General features: G+C 39.8%; 1 protein-coding gene across 5 annotated transcripts in view; it reads left to right on the forward strand.

Annotated features, from left to right (window-relative positions):
• LOC109428278 (opioid-binding protein/cell adhesion molecule homolog) overlaps positions 1 to 25,666 on the forward strand; it is a 189,254-nt gene that overhangs the window by 72,019 nt on the left and 91,569 nt on the right. For all 5 annotated transcript variants that reach the window (XM_062851599.1, XM_062851600.1, XM_062851602.1 and 2 more), the window contains one exon: positions 11,486 to 11,592. In XM_062851599.1, coding sequence (XP_062707583.1) covers positions 11,486 to 11,592 — 107 coding nt within the window. The remainder of the gene's footprint in view (positions 1 to 11,485; positions 11,593 to 25,666) is intronic.

Genomic DNA, 25,666 nt, shown 5'->3' on the forward strand with positions numbered 1-25,666 from the left:
TGTGCTTAGCTGGTAGTGCAGCCTGGGCACTGTTGTCCTTCTGACTTCAGCTAGATTGAGGAGGTACGATCCGAGCGTCTGTTCACCAAGGAGGTGCGGCTCAAACAGCGTCTGTTCTGGCATCCAGCGGCTGAGTATGAAATGCTGTATTGCGTCAGCTATACCTAAGAAGGCAGCCCCTTCAACGCAATGTAGGCATCGCGGCCCCGGTAAGGTAGCCTGCTGAAAAAAACACCCAGAAAAGCAATAGTAGAGTAAACGGATTGATTCAACGGCAACAGACCCGGCAACGAATAAAGGACAACGATTGGAAAGTCGGATCTTGGAACGTGAGAACTTTGAATGAACCCGCACGTGTTGGGCTCCTGGCTCGTGAACTGCGGAATGTCGGCGTTAACGTGGCCGCTATCCAGGAGATACGCTGGCCCAAAACTGGAGAACGCAAATTCCGAGCGGTGGATCCCATCGCCAACACTTCATTCAAGTACCACATCTACTACAGCGGCGGCGATAAGGCAGAACGCGGAGTTGGCTTTATAGTGATCGGGAAGCAGATGAAGCGAGTTATTCGGTGGAAGCCGATAAGCGACCGAATCTGTGTGTTGAGGATGAAGGGCAAGTTCTTCAACTACAGCCTGATCAGCATCTATGCGCCAACGAACGACAAACCCGATGACATGAAGGATGAGTTCTATGAGAGCCTTGATAAGGCCTACGGAGAGTGCCCAAAACAAGATGTCAAAATAGTCATCGGAGATGCAAATGCGCAGATCGGCAGAGAAAGTTTCTTTCGGCCTGTCATTGGAACGGAAAGCCTTCATTCTGTTACCAACGATAATGGTCTGCGCCTTGTGACATTCGCTGCTGCTAGAGGGATGGCAATCAGCAGTACCTACTTCGCACGTAAGAATATCCGAAAACACACCTGGCGACACCCGAGTGGTGACACTTGCTCCCAGATAGACCACGTGCTGGTCGACGGGCGACATTTCTCGGACGTCATAGATGTGAGGTCCTACAGAGGCCCGAACATCGACTCGGATCATTATCTTGTAGCCGCTTAAATTCGGGCGCGATTATCCAGCGTCACGAGTTCAAGAAACAACAGGACGATGCGTTTCAATATCCAGCGCTTGTCAGCCGAAGGGGTTGCTGCACAGTACCATCAGAAGCTAGACGAGAGGATAGGAGAGACCAACGGATCTGGAGATGTCAACAGCTTGTGGGGAAGTATCCACGAAGCAGTGACAACAACAGCGCAAGAGGTGATTGGTACCGCTCAGCGACGCCAACGTAATGGTTGGTTTGACGAGGACTGCCAACGAGCGACGAACGAAAAGAATGCCGCCAGAAGTCGAATGCTAGTGGCCGGTACCCGGCAGAACAGAGAGCGGTACAGGGTTGCAAGAGCAGAAGAGAAACGAATCCACCGCAGAAAAAAACGGCAACACGAAGAGAGTGTTATTGCTGAAGCGCAGGAAAGTATGGACAGGAACGATATGCGGAGATTTTATGCAACTGTCAATGGCGCGCGGCACAAGACTGCGCCAGTGCCCGCCATGTGCAATGATCGGGAAGGAAATTTGCTGACAGACAAAACAATGGTGGCAGCCAGGTGGAAGGAGCACTTCGAAGATTTGTTGAATGGTAGCAGCGAAGGAGCACCCAGGAATAGGATTAACATAATGGATGACAGTCAAGCAGTGGAACCACCAACACTGGATGAGGTTAAAAAGGCCCTTAAGGAGCTGAAGAACAGCAAGGCTGCTGGGAAGGACGAGATCCCGGTCGAACTTCTTAAGCACGGAAGCGAGCAGCTACATCAATCAATCCACCAGATTATTATAAAGATTTGGGAGGATGAAGAATTGCCCACCAGTTGGTTGGATGGCCTCATATGCCCAATCTACAAGAAAGGGCACAGACTGGAGTGTGCCAATTACAGAGGGATTACCCTTTTAAATTCGGCGTATAAGATACTGTCGCGTGTCCTGTTCAACAGACTGCGACCTCTTGAGGAGTCCTTCGTCGGCGAATACCAGGCTGGTTTTCGTGAGGGCCGATCAACGACGGATCAAATGTTTACCCTGCGGATGATCCTAGATAAATTTCGGGAATATAACTTGCAGACTCACCATCTGTTCATTGATTTTAAAGCAGCGTACGATTCAGTGAAAAGAAATGAGCTTTGGCAGATAATGTCAGAACATGGTTTTCCGGCGAAACTAATTAGGCTGATACGCGCAACGCTGGATGGATCAAAATCAAGTATTCGGATCGCGGACGAAGTGTCTACGTCGTTTGTGACCTTGGATGGATTGAAGCAGGGGGATGCTCTCTCAAATTTATTGTTCAACATTGCACTCGAAGGAGCGATTAGGAGGTCAGGCGTGCAGAGGAATGGCTCTATCATCACACGGTCGCACATGCTCCTCGGTTTTGCGGACGATATTGATCTCATCGGCATCGATCGTAGGGCAGTGGAGGAAGCTTATGCTCCTCTGAAGAGAGAGACAGCGAGGATAGGCTTGACGATTACCTCTACCAAGACGAAGTACATGATAGCGGGTAGAGACAGAAGCAGGCCTAGTGGTGTTAGTGCTGAGGTAGTGATTGATGGGGAAGTGTTTGAAGTTGTTGAAGAATTTGTTTATCTTGGAACACTTGTGACATGTGACAATGACGTTTCCCGTGAAGTGAAAAGGCGTATTGCAGCTGCGAATAGGGCCTTTTACGGATTGCGTAGCCAGCTTAGGTCCCGTAACTTGCAAACGCAAACAAAATTCGCTCTGTATAAGACTCTGATTCTTCCGGTTGCCCTCTACGGTCACGAAGCGTGGACGTTAAAGGAGGTAGACCGAAAAGCTTTTGGAGTTTTTGAGCGCAAAGTGCTGCGGACAATTCTCGGTGGGAAACAAGAAAATGGAGTGTGGCGCAGACGCATGAATCACGAGTTGTACCAAGTGTACGAAGATGCGAATATTGTGAAACGTATAAAATACGGCAGACTTCAGTGGGCTGGACACGTAGTGCGAATGTCGGAAGAAAGAATAGCGAAAACAATATTCAGCAGAGAACCCGGTAGAGGTAGGCGACTTCGTGGGCGGCCGCGAACTCGTTGGCTGCACGCGGTTGAAGAAGATCTACGATCCCTACACGTTCGGGGAAACTGGAGGAACATCGCCCAAGACCGACGAAGATGGTGCTCTACTATACGCTCGGCATTGGAGTAAAGTTACTTTGTAGCCAACAAGGTATCAAGGTAGGTATATATTTTCAACATATTTATTTAACATTTCATGTCAGCTTGCTTTTTTATTGTTATTGTAAGTGTGTGTTAATATAAAGAAAGGTTTGTGGTGCATTTTGGATCATTCGTGAAGTACGTTACATAAAAACTTATCATCTAATTCTTTTGTCTTACTCACTCAAGTGCTCCACGTAGTCCACGAAAAGAGCGAATGAAGCGCCATTTCTTAAAAAATTCCAAACATGCGCGTGACATATTCTGTCAACGCTCTCACTAGTACATATTTATGTCTACATTGGTTATAGTAAATTATAAATCTTATTGCACTTCAAAGAAAGCTGCTGTTAAATCGTGATCCGACGAAAGAAGTTTCACTTTATGCGTTTTTTTTTGCATTGTGAGTTAGTAATAAAATAGAAGTAGTTGGAGAGTTTTTATGTAACGTACTTCATGAATGATCCAGAATACACAACAAACCTTTCTTTATATTAACACACACTTACAATAACAATAAAAATGCAAGCTGACATGAAATGTTAAATAAATATGTTGAAAATATATATAAATCCCATATAAGAGTAACATAGATGGATGTAAGTTTCAATACAAAAACCATCTTACAGTTTCTTACAGTTTGATGATTTTGGCTTTCTAAGAGAGGCAATTACATGTACTTTCACATGCGTAAAAGGAAATTTGCATATAATTGCCTATAGTTAAGTTATATATGCTTGAAATACGGCCCAAAAAACTATAAAAACCGTAATAACTATTTTAATTTTGGAATTAGCGGGATGTCATGTTCGGCAAAGTTATGTGTTTTACCATTATCTATTACTTTGTAGAACATGAGAAAAATGTAGAATCAATATTTAGAAAGTTATTGCGCAAAAACCTTTTTCAAGGGGCTGATGAAAGAAAACGTAACGTATCTTGAAAAGTAACGGAGTTACAAACTTGGTGTCTTCGGCAAAGTTGCTCAAAACAACATTTTCTACAACTTTTGTGAAGACACCAACCTCGTATCTTGAAAAATTCAAAAAATAAATTTTCTATCTCACTTTTAGGGGGATTGATCATTTTTCACAGAAGCTCAAAAGAAGCTCCTTATTATAGTGAAAAACTTTCCCGAAGACACCATGACGCTTAACTTCATAGTAAAAAAGTTATTAATTAAGCGCGCTAAAATGACGAAATCAGCCACTGTGCATCGTGGAGCTTCTGGTCTTCAGTGTCGATTTCCACGCTAAACTCGTCAACCATGCTAAAGGGTACAAAAATCGCGCAGTTTGATGTATCGCATGATAGGGCTAGTTCAGTTTTATATACGGCCAGTTCTACCGGTGCTGGTCTGGGTCACTGAAATGGCCATAACTCCTGAACGCCTTGGCCGATCTGGACCATTTTTGATAGCAAACAATTCCGGTTTGATTCAAGCTATAATCCGAAAAATCGGCGAATGGGAAGTGCCTTAAAAGTGAGTGAACTTATTTTGCGCACATACATACATGCCCATAATCTCAATTCGTTGAATTGAGTTGATAGGTATATGCGACTTGATCCTCCGAGCCTTTTTGCGATAAATCGTTTTTTGAGTGAACATATAGTTTTTTAGTGCACTAAGTGTACGAGAAAGGTAAAAGAACAAGTCCTCATCTCACGACTACGAACAGGCCACACCAGGGCTTCCCACAACCTGGGAGGCATACCTTTCCACAGAACTTGCGATATCTGTGGGATTAACAACTCGGTCGAGCATATCATCTGAGTCTGTCCAGCCTATGAAGGACCCCGGCAGATGTATGGGATCCCCGGAAGTATACGCGATGCCCTCAGGGATGACTCATCAGCACTTGCCGCTTTGATGTGCTTCATTAAGGATGCAGGCCTTTACTTTAAAATATAGCACACTCACTTCTTGCCATGTTCAACTTTTTGTAATAGTTAATCGTGATTCCTCAAGCACTATGTGATACTTTGCAATCGGTCGGTTATCAATAATTTTCTTGAAAAAAAAGGAAATTATTGGTAAAACTGCTTGATATGGTTGAATTGTTTTGGAAAAGTTACTTGTAAGACGTTTCAAGAAATCCCTGGGAAAATATCTTGCTAAATCTCTTAATGAATGTTTGGAAAAATCTATAGGAGAATCTGCGAAGAAAACCTTGGTTTATCATCAAGAGAAATGTTAGGCAACCTGAAAGAATCGATTGTGTACTATCTAAAGAACATGTCCAACATGAAATACTGGAAAAAATGTTATGAAATTCTTGAAGACGATCAAATTAACAGAATTTCTAAAATCTTTTTTTTTATCTGTATTAACGAGATTTTTAGCCCTAGGCTAGTTCATCTCGGGACCCACGCTTTACTTCCCTTCCGAAGGAAGAACTCACATTTTGCGAGTTTGTCGGGAGTGGGATTCGATCCCTGGCCTTCGGCGTGATAGTCAAGTATTCTAACCATCACACCAGGTCCACTCCGCATTTCTAAAATCTAATATGGCAATATTTTTTTCTGTAATGATACAATACACTGACTGTCCTACCCAAAACACATTATTTAAAGTTTTCCATTTACACCTTAGCTTTTTCAAAAACAATTGTAATTCTCTACAACAGTTCCATTAAAAAGTCCAAGATTTAAAATCAAAATTTAAGAAAAATCTAAAATAAATCTTATGATTAAGTTTTGAACTCTGCATCTAGTATCTGCGATATAGTATCTTTAGATTACAAAAATATTGATCATGTTTAATAAAAAATGATGATTCTCATGTAGATGCAATAGAAATTATTATCCTGGACCTTCAATTTTAAGAGTGGTTTATGTTCTAAGCAAATTCCCGGTTTTTTCCCGGGTTTTCCCGGTTGTTTGCGATTCCCGGGTAATTCCCGGTTTTCCCGGAATTCCCGGTTGAGTGGCCACCCTGACTTCTTTATTTGCACCGTATTTATGCATGCATTACGGCTTGAGCAGCGTGGTTACTTGGGTGCCGTCCAGGAGTTGGTGTCTACTACTTACGAGAGCTTCGTCATCAAAGTAAACTAAGTCTTGTTCTATAGCTGCTATTTGCCTCCGCGGTATGGTTGATCGAGCCGTTCACGCAAAAGCTGGACTGTATACCGAGCGTGTAGACAGGGCGAAGGCAGGTGGTAATAGCAGGTGACTTCAATGCCTGGGCCGTGGTATGAGAAAGTCGTTTTACGAACCAGCTGGGTCAGACCCTGCTAGAGGCACTGATCAATGTCGATCTGTCTAATGTTGCTACCAAAATTACCTTTAGTTGGAACGGAACTGAGGAAAAGCGAAATTAACAACGGATGGTGATCACCGCTGCAAAAATAGCGCTATAGACCGAGATAAGGGCAAGCAAATAGTCCAGCTTTGAGGTGGGTGTCAATGCGAATCCGTGGGTTGAAACCCGCAGGATCATAACAACCAAGACAAGAGGTGTAATGGCCCCTGCAAAGCAGTCGCGAGAGATGTTCAAGGGGAACATCAAGGAGCTTTTCCGCGACATGATCCTATTCTTTGGTCTCCTTTCGCAGGACAACTGGGGACTGGAGATGGGGATGAGGACAGGGTCACCGATGATAAACTTGCGGGAATTGCGTAGCTAAGGCCCCAGTTCCGGATGGAGTTCTGAACCAGGCCTTAAAATTAGCTATTTCATAGGCTCCCGGGATGTTCTGGTAGACTTTAGGATATTTGATTAGGATTTGAAGACGTTTGGTCGAATGACATATGGTTGTATACATTTAGTCGAATAGCAATTTATTCATCATTACAATTTTCTTTTTTGAGATGCGTGTAAATATTGTGGTTATGATTATTTTATCAGAGAATTCTTCTTTTGAGAATAGGCTGTTTTTTTTCAAGTTTCATATTTGTACTGCTGATGCTGTCTTTTTCATAGGTATTATTTCTTCTTTCAAACATGAGCTGTTCTTTCAAGTTTACTGATTTCATGTTCCAACTACCGTAAACCGGGGTCAAATTGATCAGCGGGATGAATTTGATCATTAAAGAACTACATTGTAATTCCATACTAGGAACTCTTAAGCATCGTAATGGTCTTAAACTTTTTACGTCATCTGGTTCTTAGATGTCTAGAGATGAGTGTAGACTTTTATTGTTTTAGAAAAAAAACAGTTAGTTTTCCCTTATTTTTAAGGAATTTGCAATGTATATCTCATTTAGCTGAAATCATTGCTACTAAACAATCGATTGCTAATAGGACTTCCCGTAAATTCTCTGTTTTAACATTTTTGCGGAGCCTTGGTTGGGGAGTTATGTAGCTAATCAGAACAAGAAACAGTTAAAAAAAAGTTCATTTTATGATGAAATAGTCATTTATTGTGATAGATATCACTTATTTCAAATGAAATTGCCTATCTTTAGGCGTTTAAGGGGGAAAATTCAAAATTTAAATTTGCATATAAAGTATTAAATTCACTAGTTGTAAGATTTTAAACGCGTTATTCGGTTTAAGAAGAGCAAAATTAAGCGGAGAATGATATTTTCCTTTCCAACCGATACTTAATTGTATACTGATCAATGTCGCCCCAAAGTGGCATTTCCTTTTTTTTGATTTTTGGAGTTATTTAACTTAAAGTTAAAATTTGTTGAACAAAATTCCGTCACATGGTTCCATGAAGATCCACAGGGTACTGGTTTTACAGAAATACTTCTGGCAACATTTGAATTGGCACTGATGTTATCCGCAAAAGTTGTTTTAAAGTGATCAAGTTGACCCCGGATTACGGTATAAAAATTTAATTTTTACCCAATTTAATTTTTATCCAAATTGAAAATATAAAACTGTATTATAATTTTGATATATTTTATCAAAAACTCAGAACAGGGCTTGATATATTTTGATGTATTTACGAACTCTGATACACTTTTGTTAGAACCCTTATGATTTTTAGTTAGAATTTTTGTTATTTTAACAACATCCTGCATCTAAATTATTAGTACCTATGTTAGAAAAAATCTTTTAAACATAATAACATATTATGATACAATTTTGTTATGATCGCCTAGTCGGGATGTTCAGCTCAAAATCGACAAAATGGTCACTTACACCCCTTTGCATCTGGGCCCCTCAATTGGTGTGTTTCGAATGTAATAACAAAAAAAATCAGATACCAACATAATGACCCGCATTAAATGCCTAAAAGTTGGCAATTTATTTCAAAATCGTGTGACTTTCGCGAATTAGGGGAAATTGCCTATTCTCGGCCGTTTTATTCTCTTCGTCTTTGGGTTTTTTTTTTGAATCCTATTGAACTCAGAGGTGGTCTCAAATCCTTCCCAACTAAACTGAATTATATAGCCAAATTTCAGGCAATTTGGCTGACAAAAATCCCCCATGACGAAGAGAACAAACCTGTCGATAATACCCATTGTCACCCTATATGATTTTTCATACAAAAATAAAATGTTACTCTCAAGCTTTATTTGAAGTTAAATTGAATATGCTTAAGACCTAGCTTAGGACAAAGAAATCTACACCTAGCATGCCTTAAAACATGTTACAAGTGCACAGAGGTTCGACGCAAATTTGGAAATGTTTTGGAAGTTTTATATAATTTTTATTACAGTTCCACACTTCCACACTTAACCCCCTGGTCCGACGTAATATAAAATAATACATGGAACTAACCACTTATCAGATCAAATCATTTCAATACAAACTAATAGGGTATTGGTGAAAGGAAGGTAATGGCCCTCCTGATCCAGACGTCCACCGGCATAAACCTAAATATTTCATTGAAAAACATTGATTTTTGCGCCTTTGCCAGCGGTTCGATTTTTTTAGTAAGCCCTTAAGCCTAGGGTTCTTTCATGCAGTGTTATATTTGGACTGAACATGAGCCAAAAATAAACTGAACGCGTTTAATATGAACTTCGACCAGCCAGCGTTCCGAAAAATCTGAAGATGAACTGTATTGCAGGCTTGATGTAAAAAGAAATTGTTTATTGCTGCTCTTTGAGAAACCAATTTTGGAACCAACCAAACCAACTTAAATTGACTTTTGACAAGAGTGATCAGACACTAATGGATAAGGCAGCTCTGTGATTTTTACTGGCAGATGAATGCTGAAAATTATATTATTGTATTGTATGCAAAACATATGTTCCTGGAGATCCGGATTTTCCGATACAGGTCCAGTCGAATATGCTCTTAATAAAAGATGAGTTTCTGAATCGGATGAGCCTACATTATTGAAATCTGTGAAAAATTGGCAGAAATACGACCATTTCAATTTCTAGGGTATTAGGACACCTTACTGGCAGTGCTTTACAGCCAGATTCATTAGACTAAATGTCATATGTTTTCTCTTCTACATATTGGGTTTCGACCAAATGTCCGTTCGACCAAATGTACTTTTGACCAAATCTCATAGATCTGTTCAGGTATGCTAAGGAGAATTGCCTGGACAGGTCTGGACGAGAGAGTTTCTCTAGAGGTTTGGATGTGGCAGAACTTGGTACTATTGCGAACGGCGAAGACCTGTCGGCATATAGACCAATATACTTGCTCGACACGACAAGGTAGGTGCTCGAGAAGATCATCCTCAACAGATTGTTGAGGCACACCGAGGTGTAGTGTTTGAGAGGAGCCAAAATTAATTAACTTATTTCTATTCGGCTGATCCACCATCAGCCAAATCACTTCCACGTAGGATTTAACACCCAACCGTCCGCAACAACAACGATCCGTTACTTACCGATCAGGCTAAGGCCGGGGTGGCCTCTGCTGTACATAGTAGCCGTCTCCATTCCACTCGGTCCATGGCTGTTTGTCTCCAGTTTCACACTCTGCGTAGGGTCCACAGATCGTCCTCCACTTGGTCGACCCACCTAGCTCGCTGCGCTCCACGTCTTCCTGTACCGGTCGGATGACTCTCGAGAGCCATTTTAGTCGGGTTGCTATCCGACACCCTGATGACGTGACCCGCCCACCGTAGCCTTCTGATGTTCGCGGTATGGACGATTCTTTCAGCAGCTGATGCAGCTCGTGGTACATTCGCCATCTCCAAGTCCCGTCTACCATCTGCAATCCGCCGTAAATGGTACGCAACATCTTCCGTTCAAAAACTTCAAGGGCACGTTGATCCTCTGCACGAAGAGCTCATACTTCATTTCCATAGAGGACTACCGATGGCACGATTCTAAGATATATTGAATTGACTTACCAATAACTGAACATTTTATGAGACGGTTAAATACACTATTTTGAACCTGTACATTTGTTTCCAACGAATAATAATTATTTCACATTTGGACCGAATATACAGGACTATCTTTTCACCATGCATCTAAATCTTGAGATTCGTTGGAAGTTGCATTAGTAAAGTGATGTCAACAACATTGCTTGTGTATAAACCAGAAGGAACGAACTTAAATGTCAACAGACCGAAAAAGGATCTGTTTCAGTAGCATCTATTCCTCGGGAGCAGAGCGAAGTCCATTTGTATGTTTCATGGTATTGTTTCAAATACTGATAACGATGATGCACTTCAGACTGATGGCGGAATCATAGCGCCAACACATTGATTGACCTCATGAGAACGGATCACATGCCTTAATTGAGTTCCAACTACATACAGAGCGACACCATAAACAAACAAATTCCATGCCATTGAATCGAGTACTTGTCTCTGTTGGCAACTGTGAGCAGATCCTGTGTCGGAGTGCAACAAATAGCATCAAAATTATGAAATCTCGTTCCTTTTTCCGTTTTGACAAGTTGCAGTGGTCTAGACCGGTATATTGCAGTGCATGTCTATCCGACGTTTAATTATTTCACACTTGTGTCGATTTTCATTAGCGGATTCAAAATAGCACTGTTGAGTCGTTTGTATGAGAGCGACCAATAACCCTAAAGAGGATGATAATGTGTGGTATTTGATTTCATTCATTTGATGGCACTTGTCTGGATGGTTTCACAATTCTTGTACTTATTTGGAGGACAGTGGGGGTAGAAATTCATTATTATTTTTAGTATTACATTTACCCATGTAAATATCTAAATTCAACTTATAATGGTTTGCAAAAGATTTTAATGTTAACAATTAAACTTATAAAACTTATTGTCGTGATAGCTATTGCTTCATTAATAGAATTATAAATTATTGCATTTCCATGAAATTTGTTATCGGTTTGGTTTATAATTCAGCTACTGTATAATTTGTTTTTTTTTTCTCCCGTGTTTTCTTTCAGCAACGTATACGGATCCAAAGTTCAGCGCCCCAATCATGAATGGTACGGCTGCTGTTGGACGGGAAGCAACATTGACGTGTGTGGTTCATGATCTAGGTGCATATAAGGTTTGATATTTCGTCATGGTTTGATTATTTTGTGTTCTATGGATATGCATACGACGTGCTTTGTTTCTTTGTCAATTGTTAAGGGGTTACATACCTTGAGGAAATAAAAACAGAACTTTGTTATTGCATCATCTGAAAGTATACTAGCTAGACGCAATTATCTCGAAATTGTGTGTTTTTTAAAATCCCGTTTCGGCGATCACGATATCTTAAAACTAGTTGGCCGATTTGCAAATATTTATTTTTAATTGTTCGTATTTAAAATCTCAAGGTACTGAACGGTTAACTTTTTTTTTGCTCAACATAGATTTTTGTCGTGGAAATAAAATATCGTCAAAGTTAACCACTTCAAGAAAATTTTCCATCAAGGGGCAGTAAGGTGACAGAGAGCATTTTAAAGGAGCAACCGATGACAAAAGATGCTTCAGGTGGCTTCCTAAAACCGAACCGGGCGATGGGGTGCAATACTGTCGTCCAACGTATAATTGTTCTTTGGACATAAGGATTCCATCATACAACATGTGACAATTGATTTTAAGGGATTCCATATAGCTTATATGGCCGAGGCGGTAAATGCGTGGGTATTCTGCAAAACCATATGCTATTGGGTCCGACTCTTAAGAAGAAGCTTATTTTGTCTCAGTTGAGATCACGGTAGCTCAACAGACTGCTCTAACGAAAAAAAAATAAAAAAAAATTAAATAAAATTAAAAAAAAGTGCAAGGCTCGAATCCGGAAGTCATTTTGCATCTTTAGGCCAATTTGTAAAATAACACTAGTCGACAAAATTGAAACTTTTTTCACGCACTTTGACCATTTGTTCCATTTCTAATGGAATTTGGCCCGCTGATATCGAATCTGACTTCAAAATTTCTGTAACACGTACAGTTTTTGAGAAAAATAGGATTTTATTCACAAAATTTTATATTTTCTGTTTTCAATGATATTGCCTTTAAAATTTTATTTTTTTTATCTGCTCATCTTGAGCAATATTAATACTTATTAGATTTTCATATACTGACTCGGAATCTGACCTAAGAATTTCAGTAACACGTAATTTTTTTTGAGAAAAATAGGGATTTATTCACAAATTTTCATATTTTCATACAAAACCAATAGTTATATTCAATAAATTTTGATCCACTGATATAGGATCTGACCTAAGAATTTCAGTAACACGTAAAATTTTTAACAAAGTATGGTTTTATTCATCATATTTCATATTGTCTTTTTAATTTTATTTCATTTTATCTGCTGATCCAATATTTATTTTTAATATATTTTATTCCTCTGATTCAGAATCTGAACAAAGAATTTTAGTAACACCTGAAATTTTTGAAAGAAAAATGGAGTTTTATTCATGAAATTCATATTTTCGTAGGAAATAAACTTTTGTCTTTATAATTTTAATTTTTTTTTATTTGCTCATCTTAATCAATATTTATATATAGACTGTTTCAGAAATTATAAATACACTAACGATAACCTGCCATTTCAATTTCAGCACAATATCCAAAAAAGTTTCTTCTAGCTCTTATAGTAAACATGCTGACGAAGCAAATAATACCAATTTTGTTGATGTTTCTGATAAAAGTTAAAAAATAGGGCTCTGTAAACTAGATGATTAAAATATGAAGTTGCACAAAGTGGTCAAAAATGTAGCATAGTAGAAAAGAAAAATATCTCACAGATAAAATATTTTATTTCCAAACACAATAAAAATTGCTGTATCGATAATAAAAGATATTTCTCAATTGTTAAGAGTAATTTTTACTGGAATATTTGATCAAGAACCTCCATTACGGCCCTTCTCAAAACAAAAATTTTTGTTTCAAACTTCTCAACAATACCAGTAGCAACAAACGTTAAGCAAACGAATGTCTTAATTACTGTTTACTGCATTCGTTTTTATGGTATGACAAGCTTTGCCATCTGAAGGATCGAATGAGCTGAAAAAAATAAGTTTGTTCAGATTAAATGCGTTCAGGAAAGCTAAGAAACTGTGTGGTAGTTCTTATGTTCCGTAGAATGCCTTAAAAAATGAGAAACTTGATGTCCGAAAAAATGTTGTGGAAATGCCTTTATCGATTTTTCCCAAATTTTGATCAAGGCATTCCTTAGACAACTTGTTGAGAAAGCGAATGTGATAAAAATTTATAAAATTTTTGATGTTTAGTGGTAAATAATGTTGAAATCACTAAAAAACACCTTTGTGTAAATGTAAATTTGAAAAATTAAGTTATTTGTTAGAGAACTCGACTGTTCTTTAAAATATCAAGACAATTGAAAGGAAATATAAAAATATGGAGTACAATATGCTATATCCTGAGAGAAGTTGGTAAAAATCATTAGAACAGATCATTTAATTTAATAAACAAAGTGTATTTATAATTTCTGAAACAGTCTATATATATATATCAATATTTATATTTATATATTAGTGGATCAAAATCTATTCAATCAAAAATATTGGTTAGGATGAATAGATAAAAACTTCAAATTTAAGAAGACAATAATTTTATTTTCTTTGAAAATATGAAATTTTGTGAATAAAACCCCACTTTTTCAAAAACTGTACGTGTTACTGAAATTCTAAGGTTAGATTCTAAATCAGTGGATCAAAATCCATCGAATTTAAATATTGGTTGAGATGAGCAGATAAAAAAATAATAATATAAAGACAATAGCTTATTTTTTATGAAAATATGAAATTTTGTGAAAAAAACCCTATTTTCTCAAAAACTGTACGTGTTCCGCAGTCAGATTCGGAAACAGCGGGCCAAAATCCATCAGAAATGGAACAAGTGGTCAAAGTGCGTGATCCACTGTCGACCAGTGTAATCCCTAGGAGGAACCTCGAGAAATGTGGGTTGATGTTTTGGGCTTAGATATTTGAAAACAATCTACCTAAACCCTAGTAAAAGGTTGCGGTCAATATGGCCCAGACAGGCTCTCTGAACGTGTACTACGCCATTGTTTTGCGCCTAGCTTAACATCCTAGGAGGATTAATGAAACCAAAACAGCCAAAAAAGTAGACTAAGTTGTATCCAACCCACACACTTAATTTGAAATACCGGGATCTCAGCATTTCCTCAAACTTTCGCCGAGATCCGCACAGCCGAGCGCTCGGCAAACAACAACATAACCGAGATCTCAGCAACTTTGACAGTTCATAACTGAGGTTCGGCAACTGTGTTGCTGAGAATCAGCTAACAGATGCAGTTTTAACTGAGATATCAGTTTTTGAGTTTGCTGAGTAGTCTGCTGTGCGCGGAAAGCCGAGCCCGCGAATATTTTTTAAGTGTGCACGTATGTGGCAACCCTAATCCTAGTTAATGCATTTGACAGGTGCCAACATCTATCGTGCATCCACAATGAAATGATTTATGGATACACTAATATTTACATATAAAGTGTTGGATTCTTAAAAATGGCGTGATCCAACCAGTTTGTATGGATTCCGCGGTGTTACTTCGCTCAAATTTTCTGTGAAAGCAAGCAGGCCAGCATAAAGGCAAAATGTTATTGTGACCAAAACAAATTGCAAGTACTCCATAGAAAATCAAAAAGCGCTCCCTAAAGAATGAACATATGTTCCATGAAAATGTGCAATGTTACCAATAAATAATTGAAAACGTTTCATACAAGAAAATGTTCCGATAAAACATAAAATTTTCTTACTAAAAGTGCCATTTTTCACCAATAAATAATACTGAAATTTTCCAAAATAAAATACAAATGATCCATAAAAAAATAAAATTGTACCCATAGTAAATTGAATATTGCTCCATAGAAAAATTAAATTGCACCATAGGAAATAGATAAATGCTCCATATGTAATATGTTCCTGCACCATGTAAAATATGATTTGCTCCATAAAAAGTTGAAAATTCTCCATAACTTTAAACATCTGCACCACTGAAGTTGGGATATGTAGAGCAATTTAGCACTGCCGAATTTAAATTATGATAATATGCAATCTATGGAGAGTTTTCAATTTTTCATGGAGCAATTCATATTTTATGTGGTGCAATTTGATAATACTTATGGAACATTTATCTATTTTCTATGGTGCAATTTCAATTTTTATGGTGCAATTGAATTTTTCTATGGAGCAATATTCAATTTACTATGGGTACAATTTAATTTTTTATGGATCATTTGTATTTTATTATGGAGAATTCCAGTATTATTTATTGGTGAAAAATTGCACTTTTAATGAGAAAATTTTATGTTTTACCGATACATTTTCTATAAAATATGGAACGTTTTCAATTATTTATGGTTAACATTGCACATTTTCATGGAACATATGTTCATCCTTTATGGAGCGCTTTTTGATTTTCTATGGAGCGTTTCTATTTGTTTATGGGTGCAATAAATAGGCTGCCCAGCATAAATACGTTTGAAAATGGTGGATTTTTGCGTGACGTAATTAATGGACGTTCCCTAGTGTAAGTGCCGTTATCGAAAAACTTCTGTAAGATTTCAGTTCCAAAAGAAACGTGTTTCCGTCGATCATCTTTGGAACTTGCCGCGTGCCGTGAGGGGAATACAGTAAGGAAGGTTCAAGGGTCGCGGAGATTCACAACTGTTAACTTGAAAATTCGATCGTAACGCGATCCCAGGACGTTTGCAAATGTGAGATTTGCATCGCTGCCGGTCCATGTGAAGGCAACAGCAATTTTTCGGGATGTGTGTCAATGAAGCTCAATGCACAATGGTCCACGAAACAGATTTACGAGGAAAGATGCATTCAGCGCCTTCAAATGATTTTCTAGATTGTTATGGTCTTCTACAAAGTTGTTCCTAAAAATAAGGCCCTCTTTTCAATATACATGAAAATTAGGGTGGTCCATATTTTCAAAGAAATTGGTAACCAAACTTTTTTATTTGCAAGAATAACTAAATACGTTCTTCAGGATAGTTGTAGATCTATCAATTTTGAGCAGGTTTGCTGAAGACACTTTTTATGTAACTTTAAAATTGATCGATCTAGAGGTATTTTTCTGAATAAGCTTAGGGTGGTTCAAGAAAAACCGGTTTTCTGGCGTTAACTTTTTCAGTTTCGATTATTCATCAAAGTCGCTCAAGAAACACTTGAAGAGCATTTGAAGACGCGTTGTTTCGTGCGCTGAGATGGTCGTAAAAAATAATTGAAAAGCGCCTATTTTTTCTAGAAAATCATCACTATCTTTTGAACGGAATGACGTAGCAACATTCTCGGCGCACGAAAATGTGCGTTTCTTAAAGCTCTAAAAATGGTTCATAGACAACTTTGTTGACAAATTTGAAACAAAATAGATAAAGCGTTTAAACTGTTTTGACCAAATTTGTAGCATTTTCCCATAGTTTTCATAGGGTGATGCTAGAACAAATCGTTTTATTGCTTAATCTTTTTTGTTTCAAATTTCTCGTCTAAGTCGCCTGAGAACCATTTTTAGAGCTTCTAAAAACGCACATTTTCGTGCGCTGAGAATGTTGCTACGTCATTCCGTTCAAAAGATATTGATGATTTTCTAGAAAAAAAAAGGTACTTTTCAAGTATTTTTCACTTGTATTACAAAAATAACACCCCTCTAATTTTTTGATATGTTTTATAAAAACATTTCTTCTTTTGAATGCGGGCAAAAGATATTTTTTATGTTTGCCCCAACCCATCAAAATACCATTTCAAAAAACTATGATTTTTTAAAGAAAAATGCCTGTAACTTTTGAACCAAAAGAGATAACGACCATCTCAGCGCACAAAACGACGCGTCTTAAAATGCTCTACAAGTGTTTCTTGGGCGACTTTGATGAAAAATCGAAACTGAAAAAGTTAACGCCAAAAAACCGGTTTTTCTTGAACCACCCTAAGCTTATTCAGAAAAATACCTCTAGATCGGTCAATTTTAAAGCTACATAAAAAAAGTCTTCAGCAAACTTGCTCAAAATTGATAGATCTACAACTTTCCCGAAGAATGTATACAGTTATTCTTGCAAATAAAAAAGTTTGATTACCAATTTCTTTGAAAATATGGACCACCCTAATTTTCATGCCCATTTGAAAGAGGGCCTTATCATTAGGGACAACTTTCCAGAAGACCATATTTGCCTAAAAACTCATTTGAAAGCGTTGAATGCATCTTTCCTCGTAAATCTGGTTGGTGGACCACTGCGCGATGGTAGAAGACCCAGATCCGCGGTACTGACACAGAGAGTGTGGGCGGCGTCAAAATTGAAAATTATGTTAAAACGTTGAGCCCTATATTCATAGGCGCCAACTTAGGGGGGGTGGGCAAGCATAGGTTTGCCCCCCCTCCCCCAAAATTTGACGATTTTTTAATTTTCCCATACAAAATATTAGAAAATACAGACTTTGCCCCCCCCCAATAATTTGACCAAGTTGGCGCGTCTGCCTATATTATGAGTTCTCGTCTAGTTCTGCGGATGCGGTATTAGCTGACTATTTGCGTTAGAAGCCAGTTATAGCTGGTAAAATGATTCTACACCAAGGTTGCGAACATTCATTTGCAAAGATTTACATTTATTTGCTATTATTTTGCCTGATTATCAGGGTATTTTTTCATTAAATACATTTATTTTTTATCATCCCCCCTGCCTTCGGACGCATAAATGTCACATGTTACATTTCGACATTTTTGAGGTTTTCATGTCAAAAGTCATATTTTGATAAGTATTTTTGAAATATTTTGTCAACAACTGAATTTATACATGTTTCGATAGTTGAATTGCGTTGAAGTCAATCAAATTTGACAATGTGTTTTTCTCGGGTTTTTCTATTGTAACATGTGACATTTATGCGTCCGAGGGCAGCCCCTGTGTGTAATATGTCTGACAATGAGCATCTCTCAGTATGTTAAGAGTCTTATCCCTCAATATGTTAACAGACAGGGGCGTACAATTTCGTTTCAATGATACACTTTCATGCAACATTTGAAAGAGTAACTTCAAGTGTTTCATACATTTTTCTAATGACTCGGTCGTTAAAAAAAACTTTTCCACTCATCGTAGCACTCGGTAGTCTCCCACCCGGTCGCATTGCTTGTGCTTCACCCGTCAGAGCATTAGTGTCTCACTGGTGCGCGCTAGTCTCTCAATGGTCACGGGCGCCGGTTAATTGGATTTAAGTGGTCGAATTCGTTATCCTCTTTCATAAAACATAATTATCATTCTATTGGCGTGCACCACTATTTAAAAATGTGGTTTAAATAGTGTTTTTAGCATGTTGAAGTATTTCAATGACTCATAAATGAAACGAAAATCCAAGTGTATCATATCATGTTTCATACACACTTGTTTCTGTAGCAGCAACGAACGAGTGTGTTGCTGGGTGAGAGATGAAGCATCACAGCAGTCCGTTCGCATGGGAAACGATTTGCTACAGTCGTCGTACGTCATGTTTTCCTTTCGAAATTGCACGACCCTGTTAACAGACAACTGATAACGCACGCACATTGCCCGGGGTAACGCCCAAAGTATCTTAATACCAAGGTAATATACTCCAACTATTATTCTAGTTTTAGTATTAGTGAGAAAAAGAAAAAGGCAAAAAATAGTTATGAAATTTGCGCAGATTTGTGTGGGCACATCACTGTTTGGCAAACTTTTTTGAGAAGTTAAGCTCTCACATCATAGAAGCAATTATTAAAATGCATTTCACTAAATAAAAAGTGACTTCCATGCAATAAATCAGAAAATATTGCTATTTAAAAATCAGTGACAAAAAAAAACTTTAATTGGTTCTAAACATAGTTTTATAGCATTAAGAAACGTCCAAACTGGGGTCTCCAGTTAGCCTAGTGGTTAAGGCTATGGATCGCCAATCCGGAGACGGCGGGTTCGATTCCCGTTCCGGTCGGGAAAATTTTCTCGACTCCCTGGGCATAGTGTATCATTGGTGCTTGCCTCACAATATACAAATTCATGCAATGGCAGGCAAAGAAAGCCCTTCAATTAATAACTGTGGAAGTGCGCAAAGAACACTAAGTTGAAGCGAGGCAGGCCAAGTCCCAGTGCGGACGTAGAGCCAGAAAGAAGAAGAAGAAGAAGAAACGTCCAAACAAATAAAACTTCACAAATTTTGCAGAATTAATGACATTTTAGAGTAAAATCACCAACTTTTCATAACTAACGCAGATGTGTTAGTGGGTCTCGTTATTGACATTTGCGGGAATATCCTACCTTGGTATTTAGATACGTTGAGTAACGCCTACGCTATCGTGTGTGACAGCTGCTGACGAGATCATAGCAAACCGCGACTCTTACTCTTTCTTCGGCTAGCGTCCGTCTCGTCGAGAACCATCAGCTAAATTCGAGTAAACGAGCACTGTGACAAAGGAAAAAAAGAAAGTATTTGTTCCGGCCTTATTTAGTTGTGATAAAAAGTACTCTAGCTTCTAAAAATCGAGCCTGGAGTATGGGAGAAGTCGGGGGAAAGAAACCGGCAACTCAATTATTTTTTTGATGTTGTGCAGTCGACAAGTATCACAGGAAAAGTGAGATCTTCGTCAGATGAAATCGTAGTCCATTGCACAGATGTGCAACCGGATTAAGCAGTCCAGACTAACTGTTGGAGAAGATTGTTTGGTGAAAATTAGAATTGACGTGTGAAGGTCTTTTTTTTTTTTCAAAATAACTTTATTTAATATTTCCCAGCGAAAGGAACATCGTGTTGGCAATGACTTCAAGGATGGTGGTGTGAAGTAGCTCTTCATCATTGAACTTTCAAAAAACCTCACAGAATATACGGCAGCATCTCTCCCCCCGAATAACAGAACTACTCAAATTGCACGAACTCGAATGCTTGGTTGCCGGGGGCTCAAGCATTTGTCAGGAGAGGCTTTCCGCCCTTACCCGCTGTTACCCGGCAGGGCGGCCTAAAGCAGGGTACCTCCACTAATATTTGAATTTCGGATGAAATTAATTGATAAAATATAAATAGATAAATTTTGCAATAAAAACTCTATTATCTACGCCTGACCTGTTTTGCCCCGTTCTCCCCAAGGCACTGGTCGACGTCACTCGTTGGGGCCCTTGCTGCTATGGTGGTGGTGGTCGCTGTTGCTCCCGCACGGACTATGCGGAGCTTCTTCCTTCTTCTTCTTTCTTCTTCTGCTTCTTATTTTGGGCATCACTGGACCGCAAAGCGGTCGTCTTTGACGATTAGCTAGGGGGAGGAGATTGACTCCTTTATCGGACCCCCCCTAGCGACGGTGGTGATAAATCACCGGACAGGCTACTCGCCGTAGCAAGTCCCGGTAGAAACCTCAGTTTACTACCGCAGGCAGTACGCCCCTTTGTACTGTCCTGCCTTCGTTCTCCTTGGCTATTAGCTACACGGGCGAGACAAAGCTCTATTGACTGAGCCCGTGTAGCGAGAACGGTGGGATTTTGGACGCTTTGCGAACCGCAACGCAATGGCGGTGGTCCTCACCCTAGCACAGCACTGTCACAAGCACTACACTTCTTGTGTCCGAACCGCGGGCCGGCACAAATGTTCGGGGGACAAATCTTCACTTATGTTCACTCCCGACGAGACTGGGAACAACCATCCAGCCTACACGGACAACGCGAAAACGGCACTAATTAATAACTTTGGCACGTATTCCGCGGAGTTGTAAAATGTTGCGTCCGTCGCTATTCGTGGTTCGACACTTTCTCCCGATTCTATCAAAAACAAAACAGCCACACACCGCAAACGATTGTTCTGCTGCTTGTTGCTGCTCGATGTGTGCCATGTGGTGGGGAGATTGGGGGTCAAATGCCTCACCGATACAATATATACGATATTATTTCCCTACATTAAAATTTTAACCTTCAAACAAAAAAAATAATATAAAAACAAATTTAAATGATACAAAACACAGTGGTGTACATAAATTTAGCACAAAATTGTAACCGCGGGTTACAATCTCGCCCACACCGGGGAGAAAAAAAATGGAAACCATTTTTTTTTCAACTAACCCTAACACCTAACACCGATAACAATATATAACGAATTAAAATGAAATAAATTAACAAGAAAATAAATAAAAATTAATAAAGTGTAAATAAAAAATCTGCCTAACCTAACCAAACAAAGACATTTTCCACAGATTAAAATGTAACAAAGACACAATCAGGGAACGACCGAACAAAAAGAAAAAGCTAAATCGGTACATCGTCTCGTGGTTGTTCTGCAGACAAGGACTGGGACCCGTCGCTATTAACGGCACCAGACCACCCTCGGACACATCCGGTTCTCAATGGGAGAGCTAAGAATCTTCAACTCCCCCAGACCAATTCGGAATAACACTCAAAACAACCTGACTTCCTAAAACCCTGCTAGCCTCCGGTTGGAAGTAGCGTAGCAGAGGAACGGTTGTCGTGGTCTTGTTTTTTCCAAGTTATTTTTTTTTTTTTTTGACGTCCACTATTCCCGTCCTGACGGTATTTATACTTTCTCAACAGATGGGGTTCTAATTCAATCCACATTCATCCAAAGTGTATCACTCATTCATCCCAATCACTGGCCTACGCGTACACACAATCACACATGACATTTGAATGAACACCCCGCCATTTCACACACTTTCACTCATTCTCATTTACTCTCATTATACATTCTCTCACTCATACATCACACAAAATACCGGAAACAAACAGGCAATGAACGCAAGGTATTGTCTTTACGCTACAAGTAATTCCTTTCCCAAGGATACTTGAGCAAGACACCGAACGTGAATGCAGATCAATTACGAACTGATTCCGTAGGGAATCAGTCGAATTTCCCTGATTCTGGCAGATAAAGACAACGAAGAAGAAACAAATTAAAAAGGTTAAAAATGGTGTTGTCATCTATGCGCGGGAAATCAACATGAAGATAACTTTCAGTGTACAGGTGCGCATACATAGATGACCTCCCGAATGGATCGGCGATCGCGGTTTGAGTCCTTCTGTCAGGGAAGGAAGATTAAGTTGAGGTGTATTGATGGTATAATGAGGCTCGAACCCCTAGAGGTTCACAACCTCGAAAAGTTGTCAGGTGCCGGGAGATTTAGGTGTCGGCTCCTGAGGAAAGAAGATGATTGCCAGCGTGAAGTGATGCGTGATGCTCCCGGATCCATCGATCTTCTGAAGCTCCCAAGTGAGCAACCTGGTGAAGTCGATATGGTGGATCCGAGGAGCTCCTGGAAAGTTTTATATTCACGCTGGCTTGGGAAAATTTGCTGTCTCCCTCCAACGGCTCAATCAGGCTGTGGGCGACACCATCCTTCTTCAGGTGAGTATTGTGATTAAAGATGGTGTACTAACCAGTGTGTCCTAGTGGTGACAACCGTAGTTGTCAAGCCAGGGTTTGACAGTCTTGGGCTGCCGCTAAGATTCAGGAATCGGACACTCACTCTGGTGTTCCACTAGATTTTCTCACAATTCTCACACTGAATTCGACATCTACTTGCAGGTCATCGTTGAGCGATATGCAAGCAACGGATGCCTGGATAAAAATAATGGGACAGTTTATAAATTTGAAGTAAAATTCAATGTTCACTTCCGCTGAACCAATTAGAAAACATTGCTTATGAATTTTTAAAATGGAAACAGCATTTGAAGAATTGGTACAGATAGAAGCTACGGAAATTTTCCTTTGAATGGTTACAGAGGAATTAGATTGCCAACAAGTTTAATTGGATCTAATCCCATTTGCCAAACAATAAGGGCATCGAGAAGCTTCAAATCCCTTAAATCCACACAGTACGCAGAAGACACGTTTGGGCTTTGAACACTTTTCATGTTCATGCCCCTGCATTCCGCAATTGTAGCACACTCCCAAGTGTGGCGGACGGTGTTTGTCCACCAGGGAGCTTAAACATATTATGCCTTCTTGTCGCGATTGTGGAGATTTAGGGATTTGGCTAGTCTTCTCTCGGAGATTTCTTTCGGGTCGACCTCCTGTTTCTTTGAAACGAAGAGGTGGAGGTCTATTTCGTTTTGGTGACGATGGAGGGCTATTCTTGTTGTAGAATACCCTTGGTTTGTACCCATTTCCATTGTCACGAAGTTGTTGTTGCCGCTGGCTCTGTCTAGAACCATCGTAGGCAGGCTTAATTGAAATTGTAGATACTTCCTTGGAAACCCCAAATACTTTTTGGTAAATGGAGGTTTTGGAAGCGTCTATAGTCTTTCCGATGAGCATCAACTCGGGCAATGTGTTCACCGGCTTGAAGACGAGTACCTGTTTGTAATCAGGCCTCAGGTTTCGCTTGAGGATGTCGAGCTTCTCGTAGGAACTTAGCGGCGTAAGCATAGCACGGAAGATCTTCTCCATCTCAAGATAAAAGTCTTGGAAGGATTCATTCCTCTGCTGTCGCCGCTGAGACGCTTTCATCCTCAGCGCAGCATCAAGTTCCGGGTGCACGAAGTTCGCCTTCAACTCGCACACCAGGTGGTTCCAGTTGTAGAACCGCTTCTGGGAACGCATTGCTTGGAACCAAGCCAACGCGTTACCGGTGAACAAATGCATTGCCGAGCTAAACAGTTCTGCCTCGGACATTTGTTCTGACTCAGCGTAATGGTGGACACATTCCAAAAATTCGTTGAGTCCCATTCCTTCGTCATTCCCAGCGTACTTCCTGATTTTCCAATCGGCCACTCGTTGGGGCCGACGCTGGTAACCGGTAATCTCCACCGATGTTGCTCTTTCCGGCTGACGCGGAAGCGTTAAATTCGGAAGAGTAGTCTGGTAAAAGTTCTGGGAATTGTGCGAAGGTCCGAGATTCTCGAAACTTTTGGAATTATCCGCATTACGGGAGTCAAAACGTCTTTGAAATGGTTGATTGGGTAGTCCAAAGTTCTTGCTAGAAGTTTGCTTCTGCAGGTTCTCCGGAGTACCCAAACCTTCTAACGCTTGCTGATCAAAATCAGGCAAATCCGGTAGATCGGGACTTTGTTGCAATCGAAGATCTTGCGTATCTACCGGCAAACTCGAGGAGTTTACGTTAGGAATTATTTTGCTGACGATGTCCTGTAACTCAGAAATCTTCTCGCGAAGTGTTTGCACTTCGCGGTTAGTTTTCTGTAGTCCGGATGCAATCGTACCAATGGACGCAAGGCCGCTACCTAGTTTTCTGACTACATCTTCAAGTGAATCCACTCTGGATGCAGTCCTAGTTTCGCTTTGATTGATTTGCTCTTGCGTCCTTTTTATCTCCGCCCTTATGTCAAGTAAGACATCGCGAATTTCTTCGCCCACCGCCTGATTGGAGGATGCTTCAACGATCGGAAGTTGGTTTCCTTTCGGTGAAACATCCTTTCCCGCGGCAATTTGAGCCAGCAAATCCTCACCATCATCTTCTTTGTCTTCCTCGGTTGGCGTGAGAGGAGGCACCAAACTATTCGCGAAGTGGTAGTTATGGAGGGCTACCACATCGCTCAACAAATCTGCAAAGGTCTTATTGGCCTCCCCCACGACATAGTTTTTGACGATTTGGAGTCGAGCACCCAGATGGAGCAATCTGCTCCGGTAAACCTCCTTGTTCGGACACCTGTACCCCAAATCTTCCTTCATAGACTCAAATTTGCCACGACAAAGCTCCAATTCAGCGTCAATATCCCCTTTAAAGGAGCGGATAGTGGTCTCGGAGCATTTCTGCTCACTGACCAATAACGCTTGCAGTTGACGACGCTTTTTGGAACTATATTGACCCGATTCAGGAGGGATAACAACACCGCGGGAGTTCAATTCAAAGTCCATTTCGTCAGGTTCTAAGTGATCGGCACGCAAATGGAAGTAGGCGACGTTGAACTCCCCCAACGTCAACATGTCGATCGGCATTTTGATAAATGAGCAACACAAATTTTCAAAATGTGGACGAAATTAAAACTTGCCAACTGTTTCGTAAGTATAAATACGGTGAGGAACCAGTTTTCGGATTACTGACGGTTCCAAAATGGTTCTCGGTCACCAGGTTGCGTCAAATGCTACCCCAAATCGGCCCAGAAGAATCAAAAATCCCGCCCTGAGAACAAAGAGACCCAAAATGTACCAATTCGTTCTGCAGACGAGACGAATAACCGATTTAGGACAAACAC

This window comes from Aedes albopictus, chromosome 2, assembly GCF_035046485.1.
Source record: "Aedes albopictus strain Foshan chromosome 2, AalbF5, whole genome shotgun sequence".
Classification (NCBI taxonomy): Eukaryota; Metazoa; Arthropoda; class Insecta; order Diptera; family Culicidae; genus Aedes; species Aedes albopictus.